The following is a 12,443-nucleotide window of genomic DNA, read 5'->3' on the forward strand; positions in this document are numbered from 1 at the left end:
AGCTTTTACAGGTATATTAAGAGCAAAAGGATTGTAAGGGATAAAATTGGTCCTCTTGAAGATCAGAGTGGTTGGCTATGTTCAGAACCAAAGGAAATGGGGGAGATCTTAAATAGGTTTTTTTGCGTCTGTATTTTCTAAGGAAACTGGCATGAAGTCTATGGAATTAAGGGAAACAAGTAGTGAGATCATGGAAATTGTACAGATTGAAAAGGAGGAGGTCCTTGCTGTCTTGAGGAAAATTAAAGTGGATAAGTCCCCGGGACCTGACAGGGTGTTCCCTCGGACCTTGAAGGAGACTAGTGTTGAACTTGCAGGGGCCCTGGCAGAAATATTTAAAATGTCGCTGTCTACAGGTGAGGTGCCGGAGGATTGGAGAGTGGCTCATGTTGTTCCGTTGTTTAAAAAAGGATCGGAAAGTAATCCGGGAAATTATAGGCCGGTAAGTTTAACATCGGTAGTAGGTAAATTATTGGAGGGAGTACTAAGAGACAGGATCTACAGGCATTTGGATAGACAGGGACTTATTAGTGAGAGTCAACTTGGCTTTATGCGTGGTAGGTCATGTTTGACCAATCTATTGGAGTTTTTCGAGGAGGTTACCAGGACAGTGGATGAAGGGAAGGCAGTGGATATTGTCTACATGGACTTCAGTAAGGCCTTTGACAACGTCCCGCATGGGAGGTTAGTTAGGAAAATTCAGTCGCTAGGTATACATGGAGAGGTGGTAAATTGGATTAGACATTGGCTCAATGGAAGAAGCCAAAGAGTGGTAGTAGAGAATTGCTTCTCCGAGTGGAGGCCTGTGACTAGTGGTGTGCCACAGGGATCAGTGCTGGGTCCGTTGTTATTTGTCATCTATATCAATGATCTGGATGATAATGTGGTAAATTGGATCAGCAAATTTGCTGATGATACAAAGATTGGATGTGTAGTAGACAGTGAGGAAGGTTTTCAGAGCCTGCAGAGGGACTTGGACCAGCTGAAAAAATGGGCTGAAAAATGGCAGATGGAGATTAATACAGACAAGTGTGTGGTATTGCATGTTAGAAGGATAAACCAAGGTAGAACATACAGGGTTAATGGTAAGGCACTGAGGAGTGCAGTGGAACAGGGGGATCTGGGAATACCGATACAAAATTCCCTAAAAGTGGCGTCACAGGTAGATAGGGTCGTAAAGAGAGCTTTTGGTACATTGGCCTTTATTAATCAAAGTATTGAGTATAAGAGCTGGAATGTTATGATGAGGTTGTATAAGGCATTGGTGAGGCCGAATCTGGAGTATTGTGTTCAGTTTTGGTCACCAAATTACAGGAAGGATATAAATAGGATTGAAAGAGTGCAGAGAAGGTTTACCAGGATGTTGCCCGGACTTGAGAAACTCAGTTACAGAGAAAGGTTGAATAGGTTTGGACTTTATTCCCCGGAGCGTAGAAGAATGAGGGGAGATTTGATAGAGGTGTATAAAATTATGATGGGTATTGATAGAGTGAATGCAAGCAGGCTTTTTCCACTGAGGCAAGGGGAGAAAAAAAACCAGAGGACATGGGTTAAGGGTGAGGGGAGAAAAGTTTAAAGGGAACATTAGGGGGGGCTTCTTCACACAGAGAGTGGTGGGAGTATGGAATGAGCTGCCAGACGAGGTGGTAAATGCGGGTTCTTTTTTAACATTTAAGAATAAATTGGACAGATACATGGATGGGAGGTGTATGGAGGGATATGGTCCGTGTGCAGGTCAGTGGGACTAGGCAGAAAATGGTTCGGCACAGCCAAGAAGGGCCAAAAGGCCTGTTTCTGTGCTGCAGTTTCTATGGTTTCTATGGACCCTGGTTTATTGTGAGCCATGGAGAGAGGGTTACATGTATATGGTGACATTGACTTTACTTTGAGCGGGCATCACCTGGGTGGTGGGAATCTTCGATGATGGATCCTACTTTCTTGTGGCAGTGCTTCTTGTAGACTTGCTTAGTGGGGAGAGCTTTTCCTGCAGATTGGGGAAGGCTGAATGAGATTTTGGGGACACACACCCACAAGTGCCTTTATAAAGTCTGTGACAATTGTGGTATATTCATTCAGGCCGAGTCCACAAACTCGAAGCAATCCTGTAGCCACTCCTCTGCCTCCCACAACCTCTGGTCTTTACTGGTGCCTTGTTCTTTGATCATCCGGCTGTCGTCCTCCTACCTCCATACAGGAGGGCAGCTAGATATCCCAAAATGTGGTCTAGGTTTGGAACATTAGGCGTCGTTTATGGATGTTTAGCAGTGGTTTAATTCCATTAAGTTATATACAGCTGTGGAACTCAGCTAAGCAATAGTTATTGAACAACGGTTTTTCTTTTTAGCTAAAATATCAAACTGGCTGAGAATTTTGGCAGTATGTTGATTAATAAGCGGTTATTTATACAACACATACCATTGGTAATCATTCTGAATTTTTTAATATGGTGATAGTGAAATAAAGAAATTAAGTAAAATGCTACATCTCTAGAACAAGGAAGTATTTGCGTTGCTACTATAATTCAAGCCGCTGAATGCACCCCCAAAGTTTATTAATCACATCCACTTTAAAACATACTGTAAAATGCATCATTTTTATTGCAACCAACCTACACGAGGGTCTGCTGGGGGAAGCCTGGAAGTGTTGCCACACATCCCTGTATAGCCTGCCCTCAATGCTGTGCAGAACAATACAGAACACAAAACAAGCAACAAAACAACAATTGCAAAACAAGCCCCATTCCTCCCTCCCATCCATACACACAGTCCTCTAATCCCAAGACAGTCTCTATTCTACAACCTCGAACAGATCAGATTCAGACTTTGATTCAGCCATAGACGGGGAGATATTGGGCCTTTGAGTACCTCAATGGACTTAGAGATTTGCAGACCCCAGCCAAGGTCCTTGACTCCTGGACTTGACCGTCTTGCCTCAACGTTCAGCCTTGACCACAAGACCTGCCAGTTGGAGCACCAGGTCTCGAACTCTAGCATCGCCCATGTGGGACCTCGCATATTAGGCCCTGAACTTTAGCCTCACAGATTCACCAACCCAGGGACTCATCGAACAACTCACTGACCCTGGTGGTCCACACATGTCTCATGTCTGATTCACTGCCCTTTAACTTGCAAGCCTGTCCTCCAATGTCCCTTGAACCTTAACCTGATCCCCAACTCCCTCCCTCTGTACCCAAAAACATCCCCACAAATCCAAAAAACACTAAAGAAAACTGAAATTGAGCCCAGTGCCATCTTGAGTAAATTAGAACCAAGTCAAAATTGGATTTATTTAGAAATATGTTAAGTAATTTTAGACATTGTTATGGAAGATGTTGTATACTTGAAATACAAAAGGTGACTTTGAAACAGTTTTGCTCAAAGTTCCATACTCCTAGATGATTTTCATTGACACAACCACAAGGAAATCTGCAGATGCTGGAAATTCACGCAACACACACAAAAAGTGCTGGTGAATGCAGCAGGCCAGGCAGCATCTATAGGAAGAGGTACAGTCGACGTTTCAGGCCGAGACCCTTCGTCAGGACTTTCATTGACTTAGTTTTGGGTCTGTTGCAGACTATTTCAAGACATTGATTTCTTTGTTTAGTTGCAAGTTCTTTTATCATGGCAAAATAAAACTGCCAGGATGATTGAAAAGTAAACCTTGATCCTTTTGTCCTGCGATTCATTTGATCCTAACCAAAGAGAGTCATATTACAATTTACTTCGTACGAAATTAAGCAATTTATGCAGGAAAAGTTTAGCTAAGGTTCCAGTATTAGCACAAGCAATGATTTCAGATATTTCACAGGCATTGTTTTGGTTTGTTGTTTGGCTTCTTTTCAATTTTCTGATTAAATATTCTGGCAGATATATTCCAATTAATATTTTGCATATAAACCTATCATTACAACAGCAAGTTCATGATTTCAGATATTTCACAGGCATTGTTTGTGTTTGTTGTTTGGCTTCTTTTCAATTTTCTGATTAAATATTCTGGCAGATATATACCAATTAATATTTTGCATATAAACCTATCATTACAACAGCAAGTTCATTTTTCTCTTAAGCTGTTTGTCAAAAATATCTTTGACAAGATGGCACCAGTGAACCATGGTGACATTCTGCCGGATATGTGCCATAATTTTAAATTTGCAAGAAAATGAATCTGTGTTGTATATGGTGACACATGTACTTTGACAATAAATTGAATTTAGAAGACTATCGATTTGTGTTTGTTGTATGTTAACCTTCAAGTGGCTATCAAAGAAGTTAAGCTTGTTGTGCCCCCATCCATCTCATGTGCCATGATCTTTCTTGGTGATGTTCTTCCTTTTGTTCACAGTCAAGCTGATCTATTTATAGCATTTACCTCCAGGTCGCTCTAGTTGATCAGATTAATGGTGAGAGGTTTGGCTGGCTAGTAACCCTCACTGATCTGTTAATCTCCAGTACATTCTGCTCAATTGAATTGTTGCTTACTCCTCAATTGAGTGATCCAGAGCCCTTACCTTTGTCATGTATTCTTGCTGTTTATGACATTTTGCATAAGTAGATTGTCTGTTTTTGACTAAAATATAACTTTGTGGCGATTGCCAGTCTACCTGCTTGGTTTTATGCTTTTCTCCCTGTGGCTCACCCTATACTATTGCTCTCCATTTTCACCTACACTCTTACTGATGCTTTAATTTCTGACTCTGGAGAAGTTAACTAGGTCATTCATATGCATTTTTTTGAAAGTCATATGCAACAGCCACAAAAAATGTAACGGTAAATTCTGCTTCTTTGCCACAGAATGTCAGCAAGGACTAAATCAGTGTTTGTAAGCAGACAGAATTTCTTATCTTTCAGGATTTTGTTTTTTTTTAAAGCCCGAAACAACAACATAAAGTTTAAAATCCCAGAGCAAATTGCCAGATATTTAAGAAAAAAAGTGATTTCTTAGTCATCCTCTGGTGACCAAAGCTGTTATGAGATGCAAGCAATTTTTTGGTGTGAGGTGATTGCCTCATTTTAGTGCTACATTGTGAAATCTCTTCACTGTTATCTCTGACAATTTGAACTGGGAGGATTGAATGAAAAGGGTAGGAATTGAGCTCAGTTAGGATTTCAAGAGTGAAAGATGAAAATGTCAAGCAATAGATGCAAGAGGGCAAGTTATTGCTGGCTAGTTTCTTGTTGCAACTAAGCTAAATACAACTTAAATACAATTTCATTTTCTTTCTTACAAAAGTTTAGAGAATAGTTTAAGGGAAGGGCAGGAGGTTCAAAGGGGATAGGAGGGATAAATTTTCCAAACAGTGTAGCTAGCGTCTGTAATGACTTGACAAGAGGTAGTAAAGGCAGGCATTTAGACAGATATACTTGATTGAGCAAGACAAGAGATGGAATTAATGCAGGCAAGTGGAATTATTATAGATAGGCATGATCATTGACAGAGGCAGTGGGCCAAATGCTCCTCTGCTGTGTAACTTTGACTATTTCATGCTTTCATTTTATGAATTTATGAATTCATTTTATGAATTGTATGCTTAGTTTAATTATCCTTATGTTTTGTTTCTCAGAGGCTTTTTTTAAATATACGTCAGCTCAGTCCATTTAGAGTCATGAAGTACAACACAGAAACAGGCCCTTTGACCCATCTAGTCCATGTCCAAACTATTTAAACTGCCTACTCCTATCAACCTGCACCAGGACCATAGCTATCTATACCTCTTTCATCTGTGTACCTATCCAAACTTAAATGTTGAAATAGAGCTTGCATGCACCACTTGTGCTGGTAGCTCATTTACCCTCTGAGTGAAGAAGTTTCCCCTTGTGTTCCCCTTAAACTTCTCACCTTTCACCCTTAACCCACAACCTCTGGTTGTAGTCCTAGCTAGCTTCAGAGGAAAAAGCCTGCATTTCCCCTATCTATACCCCTCAATTTTGTATATCTCTATCAAATCTCCTCAATCGTCAACATTCTAAAGAATACAGTTCTAACCTTTGTCTTTCCTTACAGCTCAGGTCATTCATACCTGGTAACATCCTTGTAAATTTTCTTGTATTCTTTCAACATTGTTTACATCTTCCCTGTAGGTAGGTGACCAAGATAGCACACAATACTCAAAATTAGGCCTCACCATCTTATACAACTTCAACATAATATCCCATCTCAATGTACTCAGTACATTGATACATGAAGGCCAATGTGCTAAACGCTTTCTTTATGATCCTATTTACCTCTGACACCACTTTCAAAGAATTATGGACCTGCATTCCAAGATCCCTTCTCAGTGCCCTAGTGTTCACTGTGTAAGACCTAACCTGGTTGGTCCTGAAGTGCAAAATCTCACTTACCTGCATTAAATTCTGCCATTTTCTAGCCCATTTTTCAGCTGATGCAGATCTCTCTGCAAGCTATGCTAGCCTTCCTTACTATCCACTACATTCCAAATCCAGTTAACCACATTATCATCCAGCTCATCGATATAGATGATAACAAAGGACCCAGCACCAATCTCTGTGGCATTCCACTGGTCACAGGCCACCTGTCAGAGGCAATCCTTTACTACCACTCTGGCTTCTCCCACAAAACCAATATTTAATCCAACTTACTACTTCATTCGGAATGCTGAATGACTGAACCTTCTTGACCAACCTCATGTAGGACCTTGTCAAGTGCCTTTCTAAAGTTCATGCAGACAACATCCACTACCTTGCCTTCATCCAGTTTCCTGGTAATTTCCTTGAAAAACTCTGTTAGACAGATTGGTTAGACATGACCTACCACTCACTTCTATGTTTTTCTGTATTTTATGGCTATCTGGAGAAGACAAATCTCAGTTGTATTCTGGATTTATACTTTGATCATAAAAAAATGAATCTTTGAACTTTCCCACAACTGATGGGAGGCTCACTGGCCTATAATTTCTTGGTTTATGTTTGGAGCGTTTTTCTAAACAGAAGAACATTGCCTATCCTCCAATGCTCTGGTACTTCTGTCTCTAAAGATATTTTAAATATTTTGGCTAGGGCCCCAGCAATTTCTGCATGTGCCTCCCATAGAGTCTGAGGGAACACCTTGTCAGGTCCTGGGGATTTATCTACCCTGATTTTCCCCAGAGTGGCAAACACTTCCTCCTTTCCCATGAAGTTGTTGCCACTTTGCTTCACTTCTGTGGACTGTCTGTCTCCTGAGTGAATATAGATGCAAATATTGTCCAATAGATATATAAAATGGTAGATTGTATTTGTTTACAAATCATTTAGTAGTAAGAATAAATATTAACCAATAATCTAGAAAATGAATAGACTTTTCACTATAATGAATGTTTTTGCAGGCAGTCTCCAGAATTGATCTCTGGTCATTAGAACATCTGTTTTAGAATGGCCCTTATTGAGGTTAATTCTGAATTGTAGTAGAACCTTGTTTTCACACTCCCAACATAGAATAAGCGCAGGAGTACAATGAGCAAAAGGATGATTCATTAGTTTCTTATTTCTTTGGTGCAAATGATTGAATCAAGTCACCAGTGTGATAGGCAGGAAGAAGAATGGGAGAGAATAATGTTGACTGTTTATTTCTGTCCACAGTTGCTGCTTGACCTGTTCCAACAGCATTTTCTGTTCATTGCTCTGAATAATTTTACAGTTCGTTTCTAGGTAGATAGAAAGGTGGGCCTGGGCTGCTTGTCCCACCCTCCCCATCTTTACTCCCGACAGAGAAAATTGCAAAAAAAAATAGATAACTGGAGACAATGGATACAAAATAAATGGTGGCTTTCGTTTATTTTAATACTCATCTTAGTGCCTGGTCTGTTGACATATTATATGCATTTCCTCCTCTTGCAGGCCCTTCCTTCAAGCATGATCATTGTTGGAAGCTACAGTGCTGTCATAGCAGCTGTATTTATTGTACTTAAAGCAGTGAACTATCGGTTACACCGCGCCCTGGATGAAGGGGAGATAGTGCATCAGAACAACAGTGAGGTAACTGAAAGACATACAAAAACTGAACAGCAAGATGGCCCCTCCAGAAGAAATAATAGCAGTGGACCAGGGTGAGTGAGTGACAAAGTGTGTGCCTGATGCCAGTCATTCAAAAATGCTGCTTTTTAATTACACCCTGTTGTTTGCAGTAACTATTTTCCTTTGGCTCCTGATAATCTTAGGAGTAGGTGGTCAGCTGACTCATTAAAATTGAGAAATTGCTGAAAATAAGTTTGGTACACGTTGACTGAAATGTTGATTGTCCAGCGGCTTCTTACCTTTCTTTTACAAGGGGTCCAGTAATGATTCAGTGTAAAGATCTCTACTAATAACTTGATTGTTTATACACCAAATAGGTTCGAATAATTTATTAATACCAGGTCTACGACTTCATGAGACTTGATCTTCAAATCATTTATATATTAATGTTCTGTATTCCAAAGTATATTTGTGACCCATAATTTGACAGTGAATGCTAAAAAGAAATTAGTGAATCTTTTAAATGGTTTTAAAACAGGAGTTTTTAAAGCAATTAAAGCTATGAGGATGATCTCAAGTTAGTTTGAGGTAAATTAAGAGTCGCGCATGTGATGGATAACCTGTCAACTTTCTGTATTGTCATCGTAGACTACAATTTTGTTGACCAAGGGCTTCAGCAGTGATTGTCCATTCTCCGCAGCAACAAAATACATGTTGATTTTCTCAATAATTGATTAGTGGTTACCTTTTGATAAATAAACTTTGTTGATATTATATAGCTTGGTCTGTTGTATAGATGCAAGTTCACGTGGTGAGGAAAAAATGATGTCCATTTCCTACAGATGTCCTTGAGCATCTCACACATTAAGTTCATTTTGGTGTTTAGCTAATGTATTTAACAGGCAGAAGGACACATTGTTTGCTGGATAGTTAGGCTTACATAGTCAGTGGCATTTGTTGACAGATGCCTGTTAGTCAGGATAAGAACTATTCACCATTTCAAATAATGCCAGGGATCTAAGTTAAAATGCAACTAAGCAAACTTTCGATCATTATTTGAACAATTTAAGGGAGATGTGGCAAATGCATAAAGCAAAACAAATTAAAATTTTGATTTAAAAAACTCCTTTAAAAAAATATAGGTTGGATAAGTGTTGATTTAAAACTACGATTAAAAGACACCGGTAAAGAGTTGTTGAGAGAATATTGTCTTGGACAGCTGGGTTCACAAGATGACTTTGAACTGAGAATCAGTATGATTTATTGTCAGCTATTAACTCGATAAACCTCCATAATGAATTCTGTTTAGCTTTGGTGCAAGAATTATAATGAAATCTTTCAGTACAGCAGTTTCCTTTTGTTATCTTTCTGTATTATAATTAGGTAAAGCCAGTGTAAAGTTAATTTACTTTCCTTGGAGTGATCAAATTTGTGTTGGTTTATGTTCTTAAAATAATTGCAAGAAGTTACCTTACTGGGTTTTGATGTTGTTTGTCTTCAATCCCATATATAGCGAGTTATCTTCGACTTGGAAGGTTTTTCAAGTGTATAAAGATTTGAATTCTTGAATAAGACCTAAATCAATTAGTACATTTAAGGGGAAATTAAATAACTATTCCAAATTGAAATACTTTCTATGATGACATACAAAGTGCCTCACATTCAGTGAATTGCATTTGAAAGATTCCCACCTGGCAGTTTATGTTTATATATCATGGTCCCCTCCTACAAATAAATGAAACAAATGATCTGCTTTTAATTTGGTTCAAGACACTGGGTGTACTCTTAGCTCTCTAAGCAGTGCCAAAGAACATTCTCATTTACTTTGATCTGTCAGCCAGAAAACGTTTTGCATTATGGCAAGAGCAGGAAGGTGCAATTGGAACAGATAGTTTCGCAGTGAAAGCAAGAGTACCCTCAAGGAGATGTGTTATAACATTTCCACCTTTCCATGAAATGGGAGAATAGTTGTAGCACAATTTTGACTGTAAGCAAAACAATGCCCTGTTATTTAATGTGGATTCTGGCTGATTTGGCTTATGTCTATTCAGTAGTGTATGAGATTGGAGGGCACGTGTTCTGATATTAGTACCTATATTGGTCCTTTTAGGAAAATCAGTGGTACTGTATTAGTTTGTGTCTTATGCTCTGCCATTGTTTGTGAACAGTAACAGATTTTGGTCTGCAAAATCTGTCTTAGATCACACTGTTGGTCTTAATAACAATTTCGTGTTAACCACTACCAAGGCATTTTATATGATCAATAGAAATATTTGAGGATCACAATTCATGGACATTCATCAAATTATAGTTGCTTCGATCTATAAAATGCTCTGATAATTGAAACTTTCAACAGTTCTCCAGACTTACCAGTGATCGACAGTAGCAATGCTCAAATTTTATCTCAGATATTAGATATTCTTTTTTTTAAGATTAAAGTATAATGCGTCTCTTTTGTATCTGAGTCCAGGAGTTAACATTCTGCCCAAGGTGGTGAAATGTTTTAGTTTAGTTTATATTTTGGGGAATTCAGTGGTGTAGTTCTAGTTTTTTATTATTAAACTGTACTTGCCATAAAGAGTAGGATCACACAAGGGGCTTTCCTTGACTATCAACACTGCCCTCACTTGCCTGCTTATATTAGTGAGACCTGATGTAGGTTGAGAGACCATTTTGATGAGCATCTATCCTCCATCCACCAGAAAAGGTGGGGTCTCCTGGTGACCACCCATTTCAATCCTACTTCCCATTCCGGCACAGCATTCCACGGCCTCCCCTTCTGCTATGATGAGGCCATTCAGGTTGGAGGAGCAACAGCTTGTATTCCATCTGGGTAGCCTCCAACATGATGGTACGAACATCAATTTCTCGAACTTCCAGTAATTGTCCCTCTCTTCCTTCATTCCCCATTCTCGTTTCCCTCTCACCTTCTCTCCACACCTGCCCATCACCTCCCTCTGGTGTTCCTCCTACTTCCCTTTCTTCCATGGTTTTCTACCCTCTCCTATCAAATCCCCTTCTCTAGCCCTTCATCTTTCACCAATCAGCTTCCCAGCTCTACTTCATCCCCTCCTCCACATCTGGTTTCACCTATCACCTGCCACCTTGTAATACTTCCTCTCCTCCACCCACCGTACTCTGACTTATCGTTTTCCAGTCCTGATGAAGGATCTCCACCACTAGGGGAAAGGCAATTCTCAATGGTAGACTCATTTTCACTATGGATGCCTTAGGAAGGCCTCAAAACTCTCTGCTTCTTTCTGGACAGCAGATCCAACCAGTTCCCCTCCATCACCACTCCTCTGTCTGGCAGAAGTGGTCATCACCCAGTTTCTCCTTTGGTTTCTCCCACTTTCTTCAAAAGGTGTAGCCATGGGCACCAGCTATGTCTGCCTTTTCGTCAACTACATGGAATTCTGTTTCAAGCCTATACTGTGTACATACATCTACTGATGCCTCTGGACACATTTTCAGTGATGTTCCTGGAATCAGAGTGTTTCAGGTCTTTCAACATCATACTCTCCTCCAGGTGACCCAGCTGAGGCTGATCAGACCCGAGCTTGTGTCCAGATGGCTAGCTACTTATGACTCCATGGCTCCCCCCTTTGGAGCCACAGCCATTTTGAGGCCCTCTCTGCTGCATCGATGGTACTGCAGATGGCTTTCCTCTTCCTCTCTCCCTCGATGCCCAAATTGCTGAAGGCTCTGGCTAAAGAACGGGCTGCGAATCCCCTACATCCAACCAGTATCACTCTCCAACTTTCCCACTCTACATTGATGACTGCATTGGTGCTGCATCCTGCACCCATGCGGAACTCATAGACTTCAACTTTGCCTTCAACTTCCACCCTATCCTCAAACTTACCTGGTCTATTTCTGATAGCTCCCTTCCCTTTCTCAATCTGTATCACTAGAGGAATTTTATCCACTGATTCTCACAGCTACCTGGACTATATCTCTTCCCACCCTGCACTTGTAAAAATGCCGTACCCTTCTCTGAATTTCTCTGTCTCTGCCACATCTGCTCTCAGGATGAGGCTTTTCATTTCAGAACTAATGAGATTCTCCTTCAAAGAAAAGGGCTTACCTTCCTCCACCATCAACACTGTCCTCACCTGCGTCTATTCCATTTCACGCAAGTCTGTCCTCACCACATCCACCCACCACTCCACTAGGGATAGGGTTCCTCTTGTCCTCACCCATCAGCTTCTGCGTCCAGCACACAATTCTTTGAAATTTCTACCATCTCCAACTGGATCCCACCACAAAGTACACCTTTCCCTCGCCCCTACTTTCCACAGGGATTGTTCCCTATGCAACTCCCTTGTCCATTCATCCTCCCTACTGATCTCTCTCCTGGCACTTAATCCTTGCAAGAGGAATATGTGCCACACCTGTCCCCACACCACCTCCCTCACCACCATTCATGGCCCCAAACAGTCCATCCAGTTGAGGTGATACTTCACCTGAGAGTCTGTTGAGGTCATCTAC

At 40.4% G+C, this 12,443-nt stretch overlaps 1 protein-coding gene across 6 annotated transcripts in view; it reads left to right on the plus strand.

Annotated features, from left to right (window-relative positions):
• Positions 1-12,443, plus strand: part of pcnx1 (pecanex 1) — a 264,326-nt gene that overhangs the window by 50,178 nt on the left and 201,705 nt on the right. For 4 of the 6 annotated variants that reach the window (XM_063052231.1, XM_063052251.1, XM_063052241.1 and 1 more), the window contains exon 2: positions 7,836-8,044. The exons of 1 other annotated variant lie outside the window; for it this stretch is intronic. In XM_063052231.1, coding sequence (XP_062908301.1) covers positions 7,836-8,044 — 209 coding nt within the window. Of the gene's footprint in view, positions 1-7,835; positions 8,045-12,443 lie in introns of those variants that run through there. One more of the 6 variants, XM_063052260.1, reaches the window with a different exon arrangement.

This window comes from Mobula hypostoma, chromosome 1, assembly GCF_963921235.1.
Source record: "Mobula hypostoma chromosome 1, sMobHyp1.1, whole genome shotgun sequence".
Lineage (NCBI taxonomy): Eukaryota > Metazoa > Chordata > Chondrichthyes > Myliobatiformes > Myliobatidae > Mobula > Mobula hypostoma.